General features: G+C 37.9%; 1 protein-coding gene across 1 annotated transcript in view; it reads right to left on the reverse strand.

The window, feature by feature from the left end:
* MMS22L (MMS22 like, DNA repair protein) overlaps positions 1-26,970 on the reverse strand; it is a 96,571-nt gene that overhangs the window by 64,922 nt on the left and 4,679 nt on the right. The window contains 8 exon segments of the mRNA XM_040552794.1: positions 3,334-3,405; positions 8,847-9,026; positions 10,201-10,314; positions 14,261-14,391; positions 16,283-16,376; positions 17,452-17,629; positions 17,720-17,807; positions 24,584-24,636. Coding sequence (XP_040408728.1) covers positions 3,334-3,405; positions 8,847-9,026; positions 10,201-10,314; positions 14,261-14,391; positions 16,283-16,376; positions 17,452-17,629; positions 17,720-17,807; positions 24,584-24,636 — 910 coding nt within the window.

The raw sequence follows: 26,970 nt of genomic DNA on the forward strand, positions 1-26,970 counted from the left end.
TCTAGGCAAGCAGCACTCTACACTTGCCCGGGTATCCACTACTGCTCTTGCCTTTATTTACAGCCTACAGAGTATCTTTACTTCCCACCTATATATGATCCCCCTAACCTGAATAGCAGCTTCACATCTTGCCCTTGTTCAGCTATATCCTTGGAGGCAAGGACTTCCTACCTGCAGACTGCAGCTGCACTGCAGCACCCCTCTGCCACCTTTACCTGGACATGGGGTACCTTCCTCAGGAAGTCTTTATCACCCCCAAAACCAGGCACCTGCTGCATGAAGGTAGCTGAGGTTCTCTGCTGTCTGCACGAGGGCTGCCCTCTCCGTACTAGGGATGACCCACATAGCAAACTGGAGGTGAGAATCCATGGGCCAGACTTGCTGCTCAGCATCACGCCTGTGAAGATGGACCACCACAGAGGCAGAAGCCATGCATGCAGGGACAGCAGGGACCAAGATCCAGAGCTTCACTCTGTTATTGACACAGTATTTACCTCACGAGAGAGGTGTGTTCTATGATTACCTTGAAGATTCATTGGTTTAATTCATCAGAGCTGTTCTCAGTTAATGTGACTTGAGTCTTCTGGTCACTTTATCCATCACCTGCACCATTGATATTTTCCTGAAAACCTTAGCTTTAATCACTAAGTTCAACCGTTTTACTGCAACTACCAAAAAATTGCAGTTTTGACACTGGTTAGTCATTTTTGCATCCCAATATTGAGCTGTCCTAAGGATGTAAAAGCTAACTCTAATGTCTGCTGATCCATCAGCATAGGTGATGAGCTCCCTTACCCTCAAAATTCATACCTGCAACAGTGGCTATTAAATCACCTTTTCACAACACAGAAATTGACGGTCATGTGAAAATAAATTATCAGTTACTGGTAGGAGAAAGATTATCAGTTTACATTGCAATTTTATGATACGTACCTTTTTCAAACACACAAAAATATGCATATTTAACTTATCTCAATTTTCCCTCATCTGTTGTATATTTCCATTCACTTTATGTTCCTACCTTACTGTCTATAAGCTTTTGAAATTAAGGAGCAAGAAGCACAAGTGAATTATGAAGTTGATGGACATCATTTGAATCCAGTGGTATTAAACATAACCAGATTTTAACCTCCCATACACTTAAAAAAAACGAAGGTTCTAATCACTAATTCCTGCCCTCTCTTGTAAATGAGAAATTCACTACAACCATTTCTTCCAACACATTTTGCAGAGCTATCACTGTGCATCTCTATGAACTCTTCTATAGAGCGCATGCTTAAAAGGATGGCTTAGGTAGGATTCACTAACAAGCTAAGGCCAAGCCTTAGTGGGCAATATCTTCAGTACTGTCCCATTGTTCATTTCAAATAGGAGTCTTCTCCCTTCTTCTTTCCCTGCTTGTCCATGTTACATTTCATTACTGACTTCTTGATGCTTCATTGTGCTTCCCATTCCGACTTTTCCTGGTCTCAGAAATACTCACTTAGCAGATACTTCAAAGATACAAGTGGATAACACAAAAATAAAAACTGAAGGTATGAAGCTGAGAGACTGACAGAAGAGATGGACATGCCTACTGGTAAAGGAAAAGCTCCCTCCTAGACACTGTCAGGAAAGTTGGTGTGCGAGAAAGGAAGGGGAAATGCATTTTTAATAAAGTTATGTAACATGCACTCACATATACATTACAGATACAAATGTTCTCCAAGGAGCATTTCCTACAATCAATTAACTCCATAATGGAAAAAAGGAAAAATTTCGAGAAAGGAAATAAGGTAGGTGACTCCTTGGACTGTTGGTAATAGTTGCAAACCACTTTGGCAAACAGGGGTTTGTTCAAATCCAGCCATAGCTGCCTTTGGAACTTAAAACAGACATCTGCCTCGTATTTCTGTGTCATTATTCAAATCTTCTGAACTCAACCATCTAGCTACCTTATTGAACTGTCTACAAATCAATACTTTGTTTAACAAAGCATCAAAAATGCTGTGTATTTTATGTATATTCAGCTTTAGGATAATATTTATTTTAAAATAGTAAGATTTCACAAGAAAAGAGGAACATTTAAAAAAAATATGTAACGTGTCCTCTTACTGTCATCAGGTTGCTGACATACAGAACGTTTTCCTACACAGGAAAATGGCTATAACTACTTCAGATATCGTTGCCTCATATCTCATCTAAATTTCTCTAGTTTCTCTCCAAGAATGGTAAGCATCCAATAGTGATGTCCATCACTATAGCTTTAACGTATATGCACAGTATGCATATTCAATTATATACCATGAAATCATTCCAAAAAATGTCACCTTTATTAAGCCAAAAGTATATACACAAATGTTAGAGTTTACATGTAATGTGTTTTTCAGCATTTTAATAGCCAGCCTATTGTACAACTATCCTAACGACTACAAAATATCTTTTTGTAAAAACCGTAAGAAGTATTGATCCTTACTCTTCTTCTACCACAGCTGTCACTACTGCAAGAGCAAGGCAGTAATAGCAATAAAAAAGAACTGATTCCTCTTCTGCTATTCAGCAACAGAACTTTGCAGGGATTTTTTCCATCTGAGACCAAATATAAAAATAAACATGTTATTCTCATTTTAAGCATACACAAATTAAAGAAATTATTTTCATAGGTGTTGCTGTTACCACATTGGCAATTTGTATCACGCAACTTCATAACAAATTTACAGAGCTGCAACGTAATATATTTAAAAACATGATGAACAGCATATTTAAAAGCATTTTAAAAGGAGGTCAATTTCTGACCTCTGGGCCATGAAGCATTGCATTAACAGTTCTGCAGAAAGAAAATGATAAGGTATGAAATGAGTGCTCAGAAACTAGAACCTTAGCAGTAAGAGTTTGATTCAAGCCTGTAAGACAAATTGCTCAGCAAGGCAAGTCACCTTCCTGCTGTGCTGAGGATATAGCGGAATTTTCAATGCAACTGACTATCTCCCTCATCATGTCTCTTCAACTTGATATCCTTACAATTCAGTATCTTGGTTTACATTTTCTAAGCATCCAGTTCTTATTCTGATACATCTTGTCTGAGTAGCCATATACCTACCCTTCCAGGATAATTATCTTTTTCCTTTATCTGACAATTTAGCATCAAGCACAACCACTTTAAAGCAAGTGTAACTCCTAACAAGGAGGAAACCGTATACTGCCATAGTTCAGATACGTCAAGGATGTTCATTTACCTCTGATAAAAACACTAGAATTCCAAAATACACTTGTTACTTGGTCTTTGTTTCATGCACTGGTCCTTTTCCAGAAAGTATCCCTGACACTTCCCATGTTCATTATTTCTTCCTTTACACACTTACTTGAGCATCAGTTGGATTTTTTAAGGAGTTCTTCCACAAATTTCCAATTGGATTCCTTCTGTTTCTGAAAAATAATGACTATCAGCAATGAAATAGTATTTGTATACCTCACAGGAATCATTATGTAATAATATGAAAATAAGAAGACAAGAAATTTACAGAAATATTTCATTTCATGACAGCATATTTAGTCACCACTGAAAACAGATTTTTTGCTTTATGAATGTAACTGATATCTGTCCTAAAAATTAGATCTAAACAACAACAAAAAAAACACCAAAATTCACATACCAGAGACCCAAAATAAAGGGCATGCTGTTTTAACTGGTTTAAGGGACTCATTTACAATTCCAAACCTTCATTTTTAGTAAAGAAGCAAAAACATTCAGACATTTTTGATTCTATAAGTATGTCTTAAAATTTGTCTTTAACATTCTCTAAAAAGGAAGAGATAAGGGATAAGAAGAAGGAAAAGGTACAATCTTACCTTTTCCTTGTTTTATCTTTCAGTGAAAAACTACTTCTAACTCATTTTTCCTATGACAATCACAAAGGATTGTTATGGCTAATTTGGTAAGGAGTTCGTCAGGTAGCAATGACATAGATACAAAAAAAATGCAGGGTAGGTCAAATATGGCCCACAATTCATTTTTCAGCTTGGGAAGGCAGATGATTGCTCATTTGAATCAACTTGGCAATGTATATTGAAAAAAGAAGTTTTTCCAATTAAGGCTATTTCCCAGGAAAAAATAAAAATAAAAGGCAACCCAGTCAACATACTTATCATTCTTAGCTACAACTAGATCACCCAGGAGTATCAAAAATCACCTCTTACACTCAGTTATGTATATAGCTTGTATAGATAACTAGATGCTTGAATAGTACTTCTTCATTGTCCTGCTTACTCATTCCCTCCACTATCACAACTGTTAATCCTTTATTTTGCAATATCTGTCCTTTAAATGTCGGTCCAGAGTTTATCATAAAGAGCATCTTATCCTTTGTTAATGGAAATATAACTACTTCCCAGCAGCAACACTACTGTCCTCTGTCCTTCTCCATTAACTACAGTAGTTAATGCCATGACTTGGTGACAATTCCACACAGGATTTCAGAGATTACTGAGAGAATTTTAAAGATCAACACTTTAAAAGATACAGCAATTATATGCAATGCAATTTGACTACTTAGTGAGTTTACATTTTTGCACTACAAAAAAATAATATTCTGGAAGACTGCTGATGTTAACAAGTCACAGTCTATATACTGTTTATGGGACAAATGTGAATCAAAGAACAGATCTGCAGAAAGTTAAAGTAAAGCTGTGATTTCAGAATTCAGAAACTTCAACAATATCAATTAAGGAGTTCCTACTGCTTTCTCTTCATCCTGCCCTCACGGTTTTAACATGCCACTGCTCAGCTGTTCTGGTACTTCTGTTTGTGGGACCCAGTGAGAACCAGATCAGTGAACCAACCCAGAGCTTTAAGAATAAAATACAGATGGAAATGGGAGGAGGATCTGGCCTAGGAGGCCCCTAGAACAGGGCCACAAATAATTATGCCAGAACAGCAGAGGGTATATCCTGCCTAGGGTGGTGTAAACAGAACTTCTTAAGCTGTTATTGATGCCACAGCCTTTGTTTCATGAAACCACAGCTGAAATCCTGTCAGAAGGAAAAACCACTGCATCACTGCTTTGTGTTTTGACTGCTATAATTTCGAGACTGATATGTGGTTACTTACACGGTCCTACTGCAAACTCCAAGTAAAGTTAATTGACTGCTCAAAGGCCAGATTTATCAGAGATAAACAGATATTAAAGAGTCACACTAAATGGCTACGAGACCTCTGGATGTGTGGAGCAGCCTGCTCAGAACATGTTTTTAGCACTCCCATAGCCCAAGGCCACACGAGTTATATGAAAGGTGTTTATAGCCACAGTTCCAGCCCAGCAGATCACCTTACAGTATGCAGATCACCTTACAGGATCCTGGAGTAATCTAGGGCAAAATCCTGACACCGGCTGAAACCGATTACAAGCACGCACCCGGGTTCAACCCAGACGGAGAACAGCACCAACAACCTGCTGCACCCTTCTTGCAGCCTCAATTGTCTCTGCCTTTTAACAGACGTTTCATTCAAATCTCACTGCATTTACATCCTAACAGTATTCCCTGCTACACTGGCAATATGGCATAGCAACTGTTTCAAAGCCGTTCTTGTCAGAGATGCCTAGAATCTGCATCTCTTACTCCAAACCTTGGCTTACCATATCCCCCCTCCACCCTGAAAGAATCCTAAACTCAACAGAACCTGGAGACCTCACAGTAAGTAAAAGTACTCCTGAAACAAAAAACTTAAGCTGAGACCCTCTGGGTTCTCGGGGAGAAACTTCTGCAGAAGAAACTAACACCTGACTACCTGTAAGATCCATCCTAGGCTTCTCAGCTGGAAGTCCATGTTTGCATATCTTGCTATGCAGTCATTTCAAATTATTCAAAGGCAAGAATTCTTAGCCTCGAGTAATTCTGCCTATATTTCCCTAGCCCACAGTATATTGAAATTGACCCCTGCAATGTTCAGAAGTGGCAATTTTTCTCATTGGGTCCCATCTGCTTTTTAAATCCTGCTTCTCAGAATAGTGAAGTGGAACCTGAATGTGGGGTTAGGGAAAGAGACACCGTGCATCCCTCAGAACACAGAGGGAAAAGCCTGTGCCAAAAATTTTCTAGTTTTAAAGTGGTTTCATGTGTATGAATATATATTCAATATACATGAATCATTGCATATTTGAAATTACATTATATGAGCTAAAGGGGAAAAATAAAGTCTGAAACCTATTTAGAATTTTAAAAGCTTTCATAACATCCTCAAGGCCGTGCAGACCACATTAAAAAATTGAAAATCTTCCACAGATGACATAGGCTTAGAGGCAGTTTTTGCTAGGGAGCACATGAATAACTATCATTATGACACATCACCCTCCCACCTCTGATCACAGTTAATTAAAAGAAAGCATGTGTCATGAAGCTATCACGTCAGATGTTTAACCAACAAAACAGGACTACACTGAGTCCTGATGTAATTCCACTGACTTCAACAAATTTATATCAGATTTTATCCTACTATCTTCAAAGAATGTTTGAGGATGTATTTCATGGGAAGAAAAAGAAATTATTACCATCAACTATTTACGACAGATTACATTCTTGTTGCTGACAGGTTTTTTTTTTTTTTTTTTTAATAAGCCCCAGTAGCAGCAGAACAGGGAACCCTGGACAAATAACAAGATTCAAAATAATGTGAGGCACTGCTAACAGTTTGAACATAAAGAGTATGGGAAACATCAAAAGAAGTGTGCACAGGATGGTCTCGTGATTTACAAATTGGGACTTGGAAATTCTCTTCTCCCAGATGGGCTCTAAGGAAAAAATATTGTTTAATCTTGGGCAAATCACTTCCTGTCACTGCATCTCAGATTCTTACTTTAAAATAAGAACAACAGGAATCTTTTTTTCCCATTCAATGACTGTTTGGCTTATTTAAATAATATAGTGCCTCGGGCAAAAATAATCTCTCATGAGGCTAAACACTAGTAGTATCACTATGAGAGACGGGGGAAAAAAACAATGATCAAAGTAAACAGTATCACCGCATTTTGATTAGGGCATAAAATATAAGAAACCCAAGATAAATGTCTCCTCCACACTAGTTTCTGTATTCAACCTGGGAATAACCTTTTCTCTCCATCTAAGTTCCTCTAACAAGCAGGGAGTGTAGTAATTCTATCTTTCCAATGTCCCTCTGAAATATACTATGGACTGTGGTTCCACCTGCTCCAGTACCTTGGGATCCTAAAGGATCTGTCAACCCACAAGCGGCAGAAACATATGAGCATTTGTATGTTCACCAGAACTTCTCGCCAACAGAAATGGCTATGAGTTTTCTAACCAAGCATTCAACCACTGAGTTACCCTAACTTCCCTACATTTTTTTTTTTTTCAGGAAGTTTGCAAGATAAAAATCAATTAAAGTAATTTTTAATTAGAAAGTTTAATTTGACCTAGGATTGAAAGCATTCACAGAAGTACAACATGTAAACATTCCTTCACTGTTTATATACTAATGCTTTTAAAAATCTAAAGATTGAAGAGGGGAAGAAAAGATAATTTATCAAAATAAATTGATCAGCCAATGTGATCTTTTTTCCCTGTTCATAGGTCTACAGTTCATAAACATGTTTCAAGGTTTTAATCTTTCATCCTACATCAAAACAGGAAACATTTTTGAAATCTTGGTATATATCTAGTAAAAAAGGGTACGACATATATTTTTAATAGACATAATTAAATTAGAAATAATAAAACACACTCCACAAGAAACTTAGATCTGATGCTTAGGAAACTGGGGAAATCCAGCTGAAATGTAAAACAAACACACAAACAACAAACCAGCTACATTTCTGGGTCTTCAGCTATCTCTAGCTTCTAGTCATCTCCCTCTATAGTCAATTAAGGAAAATTGGCAGCTTTCATACCACTCAAAATGGATGAATTGCCTCAGTAAGTGCCCTTTTCCTTCTAAATTAATGATTACAAAGTTAAAACTAGACAGGATGAATCTCAGACTAAGAGACTGAAAAAGAGTCGAGGTTTACATGCTCCAAAACTGCAGAAAACTAGTGAGGTCCATGCAAGAATTTGATGCACCAGTACCAAAGTGTAACCCCACATACAACTTACAGATGTGCAAGAATGGCATGTGCAGGTCTTACCTAGGCCCTTCTACATGGTAATGTCAAGTCCCTCACAACAAAATTCTCAGAAAAGAAGTCAGTAATCCTGGTCTAGCCTACTTTAGCTGGAAGGAAAAGCTAAGACCATGCCCTAAAGTAAACGTCTTGCCACTTACTGCCAGGAGCTTGAATTTAAGTTTTTAAACAGTGTCTGCCAGTATCAGACATCACAGAAAATTAAGCTATATGCATATATATATGCATGTCAACATGCCAATGTTGTGATGTAAAGAGAATACAATTAGCCAGACTAGAATTTATCCAGAACAGAGCTACCACTCCCCCCCCCCAAGTGGCATTACCAACTACGCAGTTAATGTTTGAGGTTTATACTTCACAGAGTACAATCTAATGTGCTCAGTTCCTAGAACAGCAAACTCAGTGAAGCATTTACAGGCAGACAGTCTTAAAACACACTACATCATTAAATATATGTGCTAGCAACTAGCACAGATTTTTCAAGTTTCCTTAATACAGTAACCTACTGAATATCTGGTGTATGATATGAATATGTCAAGGGATGCTGGAATGCTTAGTGATTTGTACAAAGTGCTTTTTAATACTACCAACATTGAAGGATTTCATTTAAACAAACATGAAAAATCCTTTAAACAACATCAACTGTTTTCTGCCAACAAAAAAACCAAACAAAGATTGAGACTTAAATTATATTATAACTTTTAGTTATTTAGAAAAAAGCATACTCACCTTTTCATCTAGATCTCCATTACGGTCAAACTGGTAGAGTGATGCCAGATGAGTAATAATCCACCAGCTAAAGCTCAATGGGTCTTTACACTGAACTGTCTCAAAAACAGATGTCCTTTCAGGGCTACTTCGTCTTTCAAATATATTCTTTAGATTTTTGTTCACCAGGCTCCAGAAACACTGTAGAAAATCCAAAAATAAACTGTTCTATAAAAATGGAACTGTGTTGAATGCTAAAGTCTACCTTAACAATGTTCTCCACAACACTGTCATTTTTATTTTTATTATTTATTTATTTATTTACAGAAAACAAGCAACACGACAGTCATTTAAAGAAAATAACAGAGACTAGCGGTCAGCATTATGAGAGAAAACCTGGAGCTATTTTAGTATGCTTTCCCTCAAATACCAGTAGAGAGCAATGTGAAAGTAAAACCTTTGGTCACAAGGAAGACTATAATATGACACTTCACAGGCAAAATTAAGAGCTTATGGAATGACAATGAAGAGATGATCACCAGGTTTGTACTCATATGAGAGTTCATATTAAAGTTCATTAATGAATACTTGATATAACGGATTTTTGAAAAACTCTTAGTCCCAGACTAACCTAGCAAAGAAAGAGGGAGTAGTAAATAGCAGAGAATCCATCTGGAAGATAGCAAACTGAGATTCAAATTCCCTGTTTTGTTCAAAGTCAGTCTGTTACAATACTGATAAACTGATTAATCTCTTTGGCTCAGACCCCTATTTATAGCATATTATGTCTTCCTACAGACTGTACCCATCTTCCCTAATTATACAGAACCTCTCGGGAACTTCTTTGCACTTCCATTTCAACCACCTCAGCTGGGTGACACTACAATTGACGCATCAAAATCCAAGTTGTTCTTTTAGGTAGTTTACGTACAGGTATCAAAGACAGAAACATGGGCTAGATTGATCATTAGTCTGTCTGTTCTTTCTAATACCTGGAGATAAATCATTGTGTGATATAATACATAAATTGCAAACGATTATTAAAAATGTGTAAAGATGGTTTCTTTTCCGACACGTCCTACCATACAGCTTTCAGTCTGCTCCTTCACTTTCCTTAGCACAAGTAGATACTGAGTTTAACAGTACCTTAGGCCATAACCAAACAGTATACTGCAAACCTTGAGTCAGGACTTGATGCACATTAAAGAACGTGGCCTAAAGCATCACTGTGAGCACACAGTCCTCCTAAAGCAAAAATGAAGTTCAGTTCCATCGTCAGATATGTGAACTAGTGCATTCAGGGCAGCCTGGGAATATTTGGCAACTGCACTGCATATGTAACATGAATGCATATGTAACAGTATTCTTCGATTACCTCTGTGTGAGACCCTTTATTTCTGAAGTCCAGCAGCTGAATAAGTAGAATCCACAATTCTTTAATGCAGATACAGGGATAATGGTGACTAGTAAGAGCCTCAGAAGGTCTCACCTAAAAGACAGTATGCAATACAATTATTCAGAGAAATATTATTTTTGAAGTTGCATTATATGTACCAGTATTTCCTGTTCCCCCTGCCCCCCCCCCACCACCACCATTTTCCCCCCCAGTTAAATAATATGGATACAATTACAGATTGGAAAGTGCATTATCCATTAACAGTCCAAATACATCTCTCATACAACAAAGACTGTTTCCTGATTTTACATACATTATAGGTTGTACTATTTCTTAGTTTCTTCTAAGCCACTTTCAAACATTATTTAATGCAATGAAAATGGGTTTCTGAGGCCTAAATGAAAAGGAATTGCAATAAATACTGTTTTGTTCTCTGACAGTAGGGAAAAGAAAAAATGATTGATTAGATTTTCTTGATGTTTTCGGGAAGATAAGAGAAATTTCAATGATTTAATAGCTATTATTGTTGTTATTTTTAACTGAAAAATCCTTAATGACTAGGCATAATGCTCCTAGAATATGTTTTTGTTGGCATGAGGATGTTAATGTTCCCACAACATTTCACAAAATCTGCTTTTCGGTAAATTTACTGCAAGGCATTCTTTTAATATGCAGAAAACAGCATATTTCAAGTCATGTACGTTATTTGATTACTATTCCATATTTCAAAATTCACTCAGACTGATGCATTTCAAATGCAAAGCAGTCTTCTTGTGATTCATCCTTCAGTTTTACATTCCCTGAATTGTGAAACAAAATAAGCAAAACAGATAAAGGAAGTGCTAAATACATGAAAATTCTCTCTACGCTTCAATGTTTTTAAGATCTACCAGCACTGTACTTAAAATAATCATAGTATAGACAAAACTTTTACTTACTCTGTCTTAGGACTTATGAATCTACTGTGCTGTATTCAGAGAGAGTAAAAAAGGTGCAAAAAACTTTGCTTAAGGAGTGTAATTCAGGACATTTTACCTTCAGCAGGGACAAAATGCCAGAAATGTAGTAAGAAAAAAGTAAGACAAATCAGCTTAAACTCATTTTATCCCAAAACAATCAGTACTCCAAGTTTGAATAGTAAACCTACACCCCTTTTAAGCCAATAGAGGGGAATGGGCACCTAGAGAGACCTATTCATCTAACACATTGCAGGAGGAAAAACTGTTGCTATACTTCCCTGACAAATAAAGGGAGCCTACGAGGACTAGCCAACTAATTCCTAGACACCTAAATTTGATGAGTTGAATCCTGGATTTTTATATCTTCTTGCTCTCCCTGCTCCATTCATGCACAACTGTTCTCGTATCACACTGGGATTTAAAATCATTTCTGGGTTTGGCAACCTAACAGTGTAAATTAAAAATTAAATCAAAATACGCAATGCCAATAACAGTAGAAGCTGTGTGAAAGAGACATTACAGAAGTGGGAGTGAATGAATAAAAACCGCATTCACAATTAGAAGAACAAGTATATCACCAGTCTCAACTTCTGTTTCAAATCTGCATAATATTCTATAAGTATACAGACTTTTTATTCATCATCCACCTTTAGAGTAATATATTTGCAATGACTGTTTTCATACAGTTCCAAATTAGATTTAAATACTGTAACACTTAATTATAAATATGATTTTATATGCATTTAACATATAAATTACATTTCATATGCATTAAATAAATGTAACAATTTGTTTTTCTCTTTCGATAACAAATCCTGCTTACCCCATGAAATTGTCAGGGTGGACCCAGGGTCAATTTAAGAATCTCATGAGACCAAGACTAGAATATTTTAAATAATTCTATTATTCACATTCCACATTTGCTACTTAGAGTTTTTCATATGCCTATGCCTCCACATGTTTCTAGCTAAAGATCTATTATGGGAATCCCTCAATAACCTGAATTAATCTTATGTACATATTATCTTGAGAACAATCATCAGCGAGACCAGTAAAGTCTATCAAAATTCATTATTTAACTGCTAACTTCCCAAAACTGAAGCAGCCTCAAACATACTCTGGTTATGACTCATCAGCAATGAGATCCCTCAGAAGGGAACAGCCTGCGTATTGCAGATGCACTCTAACACCAGGGGATTTTATGGAAGTATTAGGTACACAACCTGTCTTACCAGTTAAGAGTTTCATGCCTTTTACCTTGAGTTGTTGCAGCAATTTGTACCTACTACTGTGCTTTTCTACAGGACAGCAGGATCTCTTCTGCAAGATATGCAGTATATGACCAGGATAGAGTATGGCTAGTAGTATCAAAGCAAGGCATTATATAGAAATCTCAGTTATCCTTTGTTTAACCCATATTGCTTTGTTCAGAGATAGTCTGGATCTCCTCTTGCAACATCAGGAGTTCAGTATCTTGGTAAGAATGGCAAATTGTGGTAAACTTGGGGTAATACAGCTCTGGTGCCAGGGATGTGCTGCTGAGAATAGAAAGAAGGGATATATGTCTCTGCCAAATGTATCTCAGGGCACAATGAGCTCCTTGTCAAGTGTCTTGACACTACAACTCCCTAAACACAGATTTGAAAACATGAGTATAAAGGATTGGTGCTTATGTCCCACCTTCCAAGAACACTCACAAATGCTACAAGCTGTGCTTCTGAATATTTTCAGCCCAAAGCTTAAGACATGTTTTTGTGATGAGCTGACATCGTCATCCATTATGGGTCTCAGCTGCATTTTCAACAGTTTTGAGGAACATTACATCCATCGCTGGATTATAGCAACAACTGCATACTAGAGGAGGAACCAAAGGCTACTAGAGAAGGCACCAGCTGAAGAGAGGTTTATCCAGCACAAGTCCAAGCTCCACTTCAGAAATCAATCTCAAATGTAACTAGTTTAAGATATGCAGCCCAATCCTAGGGAGAGCTGAAGAAACAGTAGTGGCAAAACAATCTTCTCTCTTTGTAATGTGGCTCTGTGGAAGTAGGACGAATCCGTCATTTTAAACGTCTGGCATTTCAACATCAAGCACAAGCACAACGGTCAACAGATACTACTTGAATCTTCCTTCAAAAATTTACTCTCATCTGTTTGCCTTTTGAGAGGGGGAGGAGGTTGCAGTATTATCTGATAATTTAATAGATTAAAACGGATTTTAAAACATAAGACAACTCTCTCCAGAGATAGTTTAAAGAACAGTTATCAAATGCTGCTACAGCTATTTTCCCACTGACTCCATAAACGGCAATATGAAAGAAGGGGGAGTCCATTTTTCATGTCTGTGTACCAGGAAAATTATATATTATACAGTGGTCACTGCTACTTGGAGGTCTCAGTTCAGTCCTGTATTCACAGATCACACATGCCTATCTAAAGAAGGTTTCAACATAGTCAGAGAAGATTGCACAGCTCTTTTACTAGCTGATATATGGAGCTATTATGAGTTTCTAGCTTTGGAGTGCTCAAAACAAGCAAGAAAAACACTGCAGCTAAAGAAGGAAAGAAAAAAAAAAAAGTTTTCCCTTGACAAACGTAAAAGAGCTGTCAGAGAAAGATGAGGTTGTAGAAACGGGAGAAGTGTAACAATAAATTGTAATATGACATTCTGTAAATGTCCAGTTAGCTTACTGCCAGGATTACAGTTATTCTTTTTGTTCCTGTTGAGAGTTTGAAAAGTTTTTTTTTTTTCATCTATAGCTCTAAACCTTTTAGACTGTGCCATGTTTGGCATTAAACCTGGAACACTGAACTTATGAAATGTGGCACTCACTTCTGCTCTGTATACAGTGCATTTCAATAGTACTCCCTCATTCAACTGCCAGATGGTCATGAATAAATATAACACAATTTGAGCTCCTAACAAATAACACTCTTTAAAACATGGACATATTAAGCCATACATAACATTTAAAACTTAGCAGTAAGAAGTCATCTATGCATTGGTACAATATCTGATTCACATGTATCCTGAAAGAAGTATCTAACTGCCCATGTCCTATATAAAGGAAAAAAGTTACCTTTATATACTTGTTGATGGACAAGCTTATTAAATCAGATACAAGATTTCCACAGTGTGTTTCAAATAAACTGCTACTGGTTAAATTCTCTCCAGTTAGATTTATGAAATGGTTAGCATACACAACTTGTCCTAAAAAAATAACAAAAGAAAATTACATTTACTTAGTTCAGAAAGACATGATTTGTTTCCTATCCTATATATCTTAGGATTGGTTTGCTGAGCTGTATGTAATTTTAATTTACAAACTCATTTGGAAATGCTCATCCACTGTAAATTCAAGCTAGTCCCTTCATTACTACACAGAAGTCTGATATTATTCTGGTTGACAGTTGAATAGTTTGGCATTTTACAGCCTTTAATTGGCACAGTTTTGCAGGGAAATTAAGATTTATTTTTCTGCAGGTTCCTCCTTGTCACATGCCAGTGCGCATGTTCTGAAATCACAACATGTTTTGCAGATTTGCAAGTTGATGACAAACAATTCTAGAGAGGTCTAACACTTTCCTTAGGATGTGTTGATGTAAAAAGCTGGCATGATCATATTCCAACTTGAGCATTTGTAGACATTAACACAGATAAAAAGGTAAAGTTAAGAGGCTATAAGATCTTATCTCCCAAGCTTTCCAATGGTACTACTCCCTTGACATCACTGGAACAGAAGATATGTAGAACAAGACTGTAGCTTATTTTTGGAAATGCAGGGTGAAGCCCCAAATCCACAACATTGCCACTGGTCTCAGCAGCATGAAGTTCCCATTCAGCATGCTTTACAGAATGAGATGAGAACACATGGAATTCTACAAGGTACACAGAATACAAGACAAAATAATGCACACAGACATGTCTTGACTAGTGAATTTTGTTGTTAAAAAGCACGATCTTTCTGTTACAGAAATTGATTACTATATTACTGCTCAGAACTTTACCTAGAAATAAATACAGAATTCTGGAGGACAAATTACATCCAACAGGCTGCCTATCCCTTCCCCAAAAGGGTAACAATCCCAATCCATCATAAACAGAAACCTGGAAGTTTTATAGAACAGCCAATCCATGCATTCTCCAGAAAAAGGCATGCAAAACCAGTGAAAATGCATTAAGCTAAGGAAGGCTGTGTTCTGACTGTACTGAAAGCCCGTGAAAGCTAATCTGAGTTTCTATACCATTAGTTTGGCTAAACACAGTGCATTCTTTCCAAACCTCAAGGTCACTTCAACTGCTGCAATTCCTTTATAGAAATTATATAGATAATTTATAATAATGAGGGGGTTTGTTGCAGTGGTACTGATTATAGGAGAAAACGTGATTTTTGTGATTTTGTTAGCATGGAGATGAACAATATACATAATTATCACAAAGAAAATAATATTCTCTTCTGTATTTTAAGAATTTTTCTTCAGCCACCTAACTACTGCAATTGCTTTCTATGAGTTTTTATATGGTTTCTATAAACAACTACCTTTTCCCCTTTTAAAGCCCAATAAGTTTTTTTTTTTTGTGTTGGTTGGTTGTTTTTAAACAAAGTCCTCTGACTAAGGCTTCTTCCTTTGTCTAGTATTTTTTTAGTGTAGTATATGGTTAGCAATGTTGATTCTCTGTTCTGGTCCATCCTTTGAAACTCTTCCTACATTGTTTGCAGCAAATTGCTGTTCACTGTTAAAAATGCTCTTTGCAGTATATTTGCAATTTCAGAAGGTGTCTTGCTATTAAATATTTAGTACATTGCAAACATTAGTTGAGAACAAGCTTTGTAATCTTGGTCAAATTTTGATAGAAGAAATCCCTAATATTATTCCATTTAATTTGAGCTACATGTAAGGAAGTTTAATGAAACGAAGTTACACAGGCCAAAACATTTCATAATATTCACAAAATCAAACCTACCTTCACCAAACTTGAATTTAGCCAATTAAATAAAGCTATGCTTAAGAACTACTACAAGTAGGAAATTATTCTGGACAAACTAAGATGAGTAATCATACATACAAGAATAAGTTAAAGAAAAACGTTGTATACTTACTCATCATTTTTTCACCTAGTACATGAAGAATTTCCAGCACTAGCCAATGGATATCCAAGTGGAGGTGTAATAAATGCCATGATGGTGGAAAGATCTGTGATTAAAAATAAACACATTTATTTGTAACTTTTCTTTAGCGAATTCTGGACACTGTACTAAGACAGACAAAAAATGGGCATATATTTTGCCTGCAGTAAACATTATGGATATCTATGAACAAATAGACTATAACATATAAACACATCATTCAGTTAAAAGAATAAAAAAAGAAATCTTCAAGACAATCCTCTCTGTAGAGGATGCCTGTGAAGCCTTTGATATGATCTAAACTACAACTTAAACAGTGTTGATTCAGACTTGACAGATTAAAACTAGTTATCCTTTCCTTTCCAGGAAAAAAATGCTTTACTTTAGCAGTGTGTGCTATCAGGTAGCACACACACTACTAAAGTAAAGTATGCTCTTAAAGTAATCCCAAAATTTCACTACTCTCTTCCTTAAAGATTGATTGAAATTACTGTTTCTTTCATTAGCTCAACAGTGGCCCTATTGACAAACTAAATGAACAGAAAGATTCACAATGCTGCTGGTCAGTGGATCGTTCCTCTCCTGATATAAGCTTATGCACCCTAAGATTGAAATTCCTTTTTTCTTTTTGAAAGCATTAATTATATATGCACAAATCTTAGTGGGGTAATACTTTACTTGCATTCAATACTGCAGTTGCTTAACTTCCATTTCTGTACTTTTCTTCTTTATATGCACACTCTTCCTATTTTAAATCACATTTCAGAATGTATTCTTTAAAAGTGCCCCTCCTACCAGGAAGTTCAGAAATTCTAGCCATTATCAAGGACATACAGCGAGGAATTTTTTAACCATGCTATGCTAACTCAAGCCTACATATTTACCTGTATTATTATTTATAAGGCAGGAATAACTGTAAAAGCTATTGAAATATAAAAATAACTTTTAAAAAACAACATAAAATCCAGAGCTCATTAGGTGTGCTAGCCAAGTATGGGATGACATTTAGTTTATAAAGTGACAAAGGAAGAAAACAAAAATCATAATTCCAATTTGAAGAAAGACTAATTTCTATTCAGACAAAATTAATCAAACAATACATACTCTCACAAAACAAATTTAAAATTATAAAAGCTATCAACCTTTGCCTGGTGTTGAATAGTGAATGCTGCCAGGACACTACTAGGGAGTTCACAAAGGTGACCAATATGCAGGGTCAAAGCATGAAGCTCTTCCACCAATAGTGATGGTAACTGGGCTTCTAGTTCTTCATATGGGTGGAGTACTCCATCATTATCCACTTTAGGGGGTTCCAGATACCTGAACACACACACACGTAATCAGAAAATAGGTAAGATGCAGCTATAAAAAGCTTAGAACATAAATTAGTAAATTGTGCACAAGTCTCACCTGAAGATGAAAACTTTCACATAATGCAAAAACTCAATACACTGACGCCTGATGCCCTCTGCTTCAGAGTGCAAGTTCGCGGCTTGACCTGAAGTAAAAGAGATCAATAGCTTAAATCAGATATGCCCACACCTTGACCCATGTATCATGCATTCCCCACAGTAATTAAAACAGACCAGTAAAAAGCCATGCTCTTCTGAAACCAACTTGGGAGGTGCCTGGTAGCAAACACCCAATTCCAAATGCTATCTTGCCAGAGTGAGCCATTCCTTATCTTACTATCTCGGCACATATCTCCACATAAAGGCAAAAGAAAACATCCAATCCCTCACGAAATGTGACAGAGACAAGCAATCAGTGCTAGAACAAATCATTGAGCCCTACTGCCCAGCTCCGTGTCTGCTTCCAAGAGACCTTTAAAAAAATTAAGTATGAAGCGATTTCTCAACATCCTTTTCTCCTAGGGTAACACAAACATAACATTATTTGGAAACATGCTTTGTAACTTCTCTTCCTAAGAAGCATCACATGTTGCACAGTGCCTTAACATGCGTGAAGCTAAGATTCTTTCATTCACAATCCTGTATCCTGCCTTTCATTTGTGACTCTGTACACCATTATTTAGTTATTGTGGCTGCCTCGCACTTACCCTTGCTTCTCCACTTCTTTCCTCACACCCTGTTTTCTAGCTTTCAGCATTTATTACAGAAAAATAAAACTGAGTGCATAACAAGGTAAATATAGTTATAGTCATTTAAATACCCAATAACTACTGCCCAATAATGTATATACATAAATGTCTAGTAACCAGTCAGTCTGCAACACTTTACCTGATTAAGCACGAGGCAATCGTTGTTAAGAGCACCACAAATGGGAACGGTAAACAAGGAGTTTGAGCAGACCCCAATGAAAAGTGTATAGCACTAGAGAAGAAACAGGGCAAAACTTCTTTGCTACCTTCTTCACTGGATTGCATATCCAGCGGAAGGCAATCCAATTTGCTCCTCTAGCCAGATGACCACTGGGGAATTTTCCCTTTTCTTTTCTTGCTCACTCTCTCCCTTGTTTTTCCATCCCTTCCAAGGTGACTTTGCAATTCAGATATGCCACTTGTTATGGACCCCACAAACAAAGCTTTCTGCGTATATGTCCATCTCAACATCTTTTGTGCATCAGCACTCACTAAGCAAGTACAGCAAATTAACTGGCACAAGTACCGTAATATTCCACTGTACAGCTCACCACTACCTCTGACAGAAGCATCTACTCTGGTAATGAACCACAGTTTTAGAGGACCAAATCACTATGTTCCAAAGGAAATATTTATAGATACTACTGCTGCTATGTAGCAATTACAATTATTTTATCCTAAGTTCTTTGAAGTTCTGTTTAAGCTAAATTTTATATTACGTTAATTCACTACAAAATCTTTTGCCTACATTGTCATAGATCACTGATCAATAAAATAAGTGGAACAGAACAGAAACAGTACAGAGTGTTAAGATCAGATCAGGCATTTTCAAAGAAAGGCAAAAAAAATAGAGCATAAGAAAAGATTTCATATCATCTCCACATTACACAGTTGTCCATAACACGTCTCCAAAGCTCATTAAGGTGGATAGGAAATTAAATGCAAGAGAGAAAGCCACCAAATCAGGAAGAGGAAGTGGATGAGGCAGCTACAGGCAGCTGCAAATGGCCTCACTTTCACAGGCCCTAGTTCTTATGGGAGACTTTCACCACCACAGTATGTGCCGGGAAGACAACACAGTTCAAAAGAAAAGGTCCAGGAGGTTACTGCAGAACACTGAGGATAACTTCTTGATGCAGGTGGTAGATGACCAACAAGGAGGGGAGCTGATGGACCTGGTACTAACAAACAGAGATGGTCTAGTTGAAAATATAAGGTTGAGGGCAGTCTCAGCTGCAGTGATCATGAATTGTTGGAGTTCAAGATCCTGCGAGCAGGAAGCAGGGCAAAAAGTAGGACTACAACCCTGGATTTCAAGAGAGCTAACTTTGACCTCTTCAGGGACCTAATTGGAGGAATCCCCTGGGCCAGGGCCCTAGAAGGAAAGGGGACCCAAGAGAGTTGGTTAATACTCAAGCACCGCTTCCTCCAAGCTCAGGATCGATGCATCCCTGCGAGAAAGAAGTTGAGCAAGGGGGGCAGGAGACCTATGTGGATGGGCAAGGAGCTCTTGGGAAAGCTTAAACAGAAGAAGAAAGCATACGTGATGTAGAAGAAGGAACAGACCACTTGCGTGAAATATAGGAACATTGTAAGGGAATGCAGGGATGCAATGAGGAAGGCCAAGGCCCGTTTAGAATTAAATTTAGCAAAACACATCAAGGATAACAAGAAGGGCTTCTTCAAATACATCAGCAGCAAAAGGAAGACTAAGGAAAATGTGGGTGCGCTGCTAAATGAGTGGGTGCCTTCGTGACGGCAGATACAGAGAAGGCAGTTACTGAATGCCTTTTTTGCTTCAGTCTTCACTGCTAAGGCTAGCCCCCACGCACTACTGAGCCTAGAAACAAGAGAGAAAACCTGGAGAGAGGAAGACTTTCCACTAGTTGAAAAGAGGACTGGGTTAGAGCTTATTTAGGCACGCTAGACACCCACAAATCTATGGGCCCCAATGGGATTCATCCAAGGGTGCTGAGGGAGTTGGCGGATGTGATTGCTGGGCCGCTTTCCATCATCTATCAGCGGTCTTGGCCATCTGGAGAGGTCCTGGATGACTGGAGACTAGCTAATGTGAAGCCCATCTATAAGAAGTGTTGTATGGAGGACCTGAGGAACTACAGGCCTGTCAGCCTGACCTTGGTGCCAGGTAAGGGGATGGAACAGGTCATCGTGAAGGCAATCACACAACATGCGCAAGACAACCAGGGGATCAGGTCCAGTCAGCATTGGTTCATGAAAGGCAAGTCCTGCCTGAACACCCTCGTCTCCTTCTATGACAGGGTGACCCGCCTGGTGGATGAGGGAAAGCCCGTTGACGTAGTCTACCTAGACTTCAGCAAGGCCTTTGACACAGTCTCCCACACTATTCTCCTGGAGAAGCTGGTAGCCCATGGCTTGGACAGGTACACTCTTTGCTGGGTTAAAAACTGGCTGGAAGGCCAGGCCCAGAGAGTGGTGGTGAATGGAGTGAAATCCAGCTGGTGACCGGCCACCAGTGGTGTTCCCCAGGGGTTGGTGTTGAGGTCCATCCTCTTTAATATCTTCCTTGATTATTTGGATGAGGGAATTGAGTGCACCCTCAGTAAGTCTGCAGATGACACCAAGTTGATGGGAAGTGTTGATCTGCCAGAGGGTAGGAAGGCCCTGTAGAGGGACCTGGACAGGATGGGTTGATGGGCAGAGGCCAATGGGATGAGGTTCAACATGGCTAAGTGCTGCGTCCTGCACTTTGGTCACAACAACCCCATGCAACGCTACAGACTTGGGGCAGAGTGGCTCAAAAGCTGTGCAGAGGAAAAGGATCTGAGGGCACTGGTCAATGCTCACCTGAACGTGAGCCAGCGTGCCCAGGCAGCCAAGAAGGCCAACAGCATCCTGGCTTGTATCAGGAATAGTGTAGCCAGCAGGACCAGGGAGGTGATCGTCTCCCTGTACTCAGCTCTGGTGAGGCCGCATCTCAAGTACTGTGTTCAGCTTTGGGCCCCTCACTACAAGAAGGACATTGAGGCCCTGGAACCTCTCCAGAGAAGGGCTACAAAGCTGGTGAATAGCCTGGAACACAAGTCCTATGGGGAGCAGCTGAGGGAACTGGGGTTGTTTAGTCTGGAGAAGAGGAGGTTCAGGGGAGACCTTATTGCTCTCTCCAGCTACCTGAAAGGAAGTTGTGGGAAGCTGGGGGTTGGACTCTTCTCACAGATAACCTAGAGGAAATGGCCTCAAGTTGCACCAGAGGAGGTGTAGGTTGGAAGTTAGGAGACATTTCTTCTCAGAAAGAGTAGTCAGGCATTGGAATGGGCTGCCCAGAGAGGATGGAGTCACCATCCCTAGGATTGTTTAAAGAAAGGTTGGACACGATGCTTAGGGACATGGTTTAGTGCATGATATTGGTGGTAGGGTGATGGTTGGATCAGATGATCTTGGAGGTCTTTTCCAACCTTAATGATTTTATGATTTTGAGGTGGAAGGGACCCATGAAGACTACAGTTCAACTCCTGACGTAGGGAAACCCAAGAGTTAAATCAATCTCCAAACATTGTACAAATGCTCTTCAAACACCAGCAGGCTTAAGGCTCTGACCACTTCCAGGTGGAGCCTGCGCCAGTGCCCGACCACCTTCTCAGTGAAGATTTTTTCCTTATGTCAGTCAGAACATCCACTGATACAGCTTGAAGCCTTTCTCTCACATCCTATCACCAGAGAGGAGATCAGCTCCTCCCTCTCTGCTGTCCACCTTTTTCATGAGAGGAAGCTATTTGGTTACCCCCTCAGTTCTCTATTTTCTAAGCTGAATGAGCCAAGTATCTTCAGCTGCCCCCACAAGTCATGTCTTATAGACTTTTCACCACCTTTGCTGCCCTCCTTTGAATACATTCTCAGGTTTTTTGGTACATCTTATTTTGTGGAGCCCTAAACCACACACAGTACTTGAACTGAGGCCACACCAAGTATAGCAGGATAATTACTTCTTTTGAAGAAGTAACTACACTGTGCTTAATGTACCCCATGATATATTGGTATCTGTGGTATCAAGGCACATTGGTTACTTGTATTGAGCTTTCCATTAATAAGCCCCCCCAGGGCTGCACTCCAGCCACTTGTTCCCCAATTTATGTGTGGAGCCAGGTTTGCACCATCCCAGGTGCAGAATCCAGCATTTGCTCTTGTTAAATTTTATACGGCTGTACAATTCTCTAACCTAACAGGATCTCTCTTTAAGACCTCTCTGCCTTCGAGGGAATCAATAGCTTCTTCAAATTTCGTAATGTCCACACTAGCACTTAGTGTGCACTCACTGAAATGCGTGATATTGGTATCTTTGTAATATATATGCACAAAGTTTTACTGAGCTAAAATTAAATTTGGTTTTAAACTATGACAGTACTCTAAGATACCAACAATACCCATCACCACAGTCTGATCATTTTAAATATTTTATCCTCACAATACCTCTCTATTATTAACCTGCTTATACAAAGGAGGAACTGAATCAGAGATGCATCAGTGACTTAATCTAAGTCACAAACAAATCGTGGTGCAAAGAGTAAAATTCAGACCATGTTTGCAAGTTCTACACCATGTGGCCTCAGAACACAGAAGCATTTCCAAAGGAGTTCCCTAATCAGGTCCATAGAACTGCTTCAACAGGATACTTTTGTTTTTATTCAGTCTTAACCTCCTAAGATTTAGTCCAGGAATACAAACACAGCTCTTACACATTTCCCTTGGATTACCTCAGAGCCTCCTCCCAAGCATTTATATCAGCTCCATGCCTGTTTTACATGCCTTCAAGAATTAATCCCTGCTTGAGGCTATTGAAAGAGTTATAGCAATGATTCACCAGAAAATCACTGCATTCCCTTTATTACATTATTAGAAGCATTTTAGATAGAAGCATATTTTAAAATAATTATTTTTGTAGTTCACTGAAGTTACTAAAACTCAGGTAAGGTTTAGGCTGGACATCAGGAACAGGTTCTTCACCAAGAGGGTGGTCGCACACTGGAACAGGCTCCCCAGTGAAGTAGTCACCGCACCAAGCCTGTCTGAATTTAAGAAGCGATTGGACTGTGCACTTAGTCACATGGTCTAAAATTTTGGGTAGACCTGTGTGGTGCCAGGAGTTAGACTTGATGATCCTTATGGGTCCCTTCCAACTCAGAATATTCTATGATTCTATGAAAGTTAATGTCACGTAAGTTTGGTTTTGTTCCCCTCCCCCCCAAAGCTAAGGTCACATATTATCTACAGAGATGGATATGGAACAGTGTCCATATTCCCATACTTTTAAAAAACACTTTAACAGTACCACAAATATTTTATTCCACCACTTTATTTGAAAAACAGCTTGATAATGAATTCATTCCAATTATTTAAATGGCACAGCATGACAATATCAAGCCAAAAAATATTGTGTAAAAATATTCACTTGTACACTTAGAACACTAACAATCTATTTGTACCAAGATACTACAAATGTATTTCTGAGTAATTACTGAAATTCTCAACTTGCTAAGTAATTCAGCCTTCAAAGTTACAATATGCCCAAGGCTGTAATAATCCTTGGGAAATATACCAATCCTCATGCCCTAGTATGTAATTCAAACAAAGTGTTTTGCAGGGATCCCATTTCATCAATCCTGCTGACAAGTTAAATGAAGTTTGTAAATAAATCTAAACTATGCAAACATAACTAACTATTTTTCTTTAAATGTAAACCCAAATAAAACTGAAAAAAATCCCAGCCCACTACCTCTATAACTACAATAGTTATGGGTGTTTTCGATGCAAGTTTCCATTTTTAATTAAACAAGTTAATAGTTTTATGAAATCATAACTTAGGGGTGATAATCTTAGCTCAAGTCAAATAAATACAAGATTCCCCACTAAGGTGAGCAAGGTCAGGATCGTCCTGTGCACCTACCTACAGGCAGGTCTGTTTCCAAACTGACTTACAACATTTCTGCTTTGCCACATCAGGTATCTATTTTCACACCACCTTACATCACCTGGTTGCTTACACTTACACACTTACTGCAATTTATGCTGGTTATATGTTGTTCTGTGGCACCCTCTATGAGCCCTCAATCAAGAACTCAAACATAAATGTGATAATAGTTCTGTAGTGAAAAGGTAGTCAGATATCTACCCCAGCAAATGAAATGTGTTCAACTTACCGAAGTCAGACGAATTCATTTCTACTAGGTTTTCCAGTCTGTATATTTGCTGCCTAATTAAAAGGATACAAAGGTTTACAGTACTTGTTATAGGTAGAAGTTATTTACATACATTTTAGTAAAGTTTTAAGCATAACAGAGAGAGGTAAGAATTATTTTTACTTTGTATTTCTGAAAAAAGCTTACACAAACATAACCTGGGAGATAGTATTAGTGGAAGACTACAAGCACATCTAAATATGTAGGAATGACAATAGAGTTTTCTTGGTTGTGAGACACGAAAAAGTAACAACAATATAAAATTAGCTAAATAGCAGGGAAAAACAAACACAAACCCAAAAGCCACTCCCTGTAAATGATCTTTCCATAAATGTAACAACTTCATATTTCATCGCAAAATAAACCTGAAAGTTATCCTTCATGGCATACACTAAATTCATCTCTGAATGAGCACTAGGAAATTCTGCCACCAGTTCTTCCTTCTTCCTCCGCAGATTGGTCTGTTGCTTAATTTGAGCACAAAGGGTTAAAGGCAACAATTATAACAGAGTAAAAGAAGTGTCTCTAAAAGAGTTAAAACTTAATTCAGTTTTGGGGCAGAGGAGGAGGAAGAGCGTTTTTAAGGCTGCTAACCGCCACTGGAAATGAAAAAAGAATAGCTGTAACATCAGTAAGTACTCGGCCATATTCTGCAGCAACTGTTATTTTCAAGTGGTCTTCAAGCATAGTCTCCAGAGAGACAACATGGTAATAAACTGAATACATGAAAAGCACAACTGCATAAAACAGACTGAAAAAAAACGTTGCTTAAATTGAGGAAGGAGCTCTCTGCCCTATCCCTTATAGTGTTAAAGCAGCAACTACTGAAAGATTCAAAAGCAGGATACTTGGATCCAACTCAGATCAAATGTTCTTAGTAAAAAAAAAAAACACTTCGGAAACTATTAAGAGCTCACAAGGATCCAAAGAATTAGGTTCCAACCTGCACACTAAAGGGCTACCACACATTAAAGTTACCTCCCTTAGCCCTTCCTTGCTTGCATAAAACCATGTCAGCTACCTAAGATTGAAAAAACCTCAAATGAAAGTAATCAAAACTCAATTTGTGTGAATTTTTCAGTTATTTCAACCACACAGAAAGAAAAGAAGTCTAAAACTGTAAGACTTTAAGAGGGGTGTGGTGGCCAAAGGTTAAAAAAGACAGAAAGAAGATGCACAAAAAAAGGCTCTCCACTAAATTGACAGAAGATGTAATACAGTGGGCTCATAAAGTAAACCCACAAATGGGGCATGACAAGCATAACAAAGATGTCATCAGTTTAATAAGCCATTTTAATTTCATTTTGCATTTGCACCTCAACGACTGATGCTCATTAGTTGTTACTCATTAAATCATTTGATTTGCAGATAAATATTTGCAGCTAAACTGGTACTTCTGTTTACTAATCAAAGATACGTTGTCTTACAATACACATGTAAACAGTTAAATAGCTCTTACTTTGACTCACATCCTCAGTCACAAAAATTACAGGTAAGAATTCTTTTTACTATGCAATTACTGTTTTTAATTTGTAAGTGTGCTGTATTATATAGTTATTTATTAAAATGTTAAATAATCTTCAATATTGTGGACACAAGTGAAAAAATTACTGAGTTGCCATTAGCATGGATTTGAACATAGATATTATCTGTACTTGGTAAGTTGAACTGTTCCCAGCTACCTTGTTCTCAAGAATCAGTATAACTTGTATTTTCCACATAAGATTTCCACACTGGAAAAGGGAACATTCCTGCCTTCAGTTGTCAACTGGTCTATAAATGAAAGCGTTCCATTTTATGACTGGACAAATGAACTGAAAGATAGAAGATCTTTGCAAAGGGACTTGTCACACTAAAAGACAGCTTAGCAACCAAATTCTCACAGCAAAGAGAAATCATCACTGCTACCAGTTCAGTACCTCTGAAAACATGTACAGTTTAAGAAATATCAACATATCATGCCTTATGTTGATCTCTATTACAGTTAAACGATAATTATAGAGAGGTTTATATTACAAAGAAGATTTGATTTCATTCAAGAAATCAACTCCATCACTGTCTCACCATGAAGTGATTTTATGTTAATTAACAGGTCAAACTGGATGCTAAAAGGGATACAGCTTTTCATTAAGTTATTCTATCTGCTTTATCTTTTTTTTTTTAACCACAGTGAAGTACAACCTTGTGTCAAATGAGTAGAGTTAAATAATACTGTTTTTAATACACCTATCATCTATGCCTTCATGTTTCAACAACCAGACCCCGCTAATAATGTTTCACATCACACTCTTGGTCATACTCTAAAAGGATGGAAGAATCTACTACAATCAAAGGAATGGTAAAATATC

The sequence above is a fragment of the Cygnus olor genome, chromosome 3, assembly GCF_009769625.2.
Source record: "Cygnus olor isolate bCygOlo1 chromosome 3, bCygOlo1.pri.v2, whole genome shotgun sequence".
Classification (NCBI taxonomy): domain Eukaryota; kingdom Metazoa; phylum Chordata; class Aves; order Anseriformes; family Anatidae; genus Cygnus; species Cygnus olor.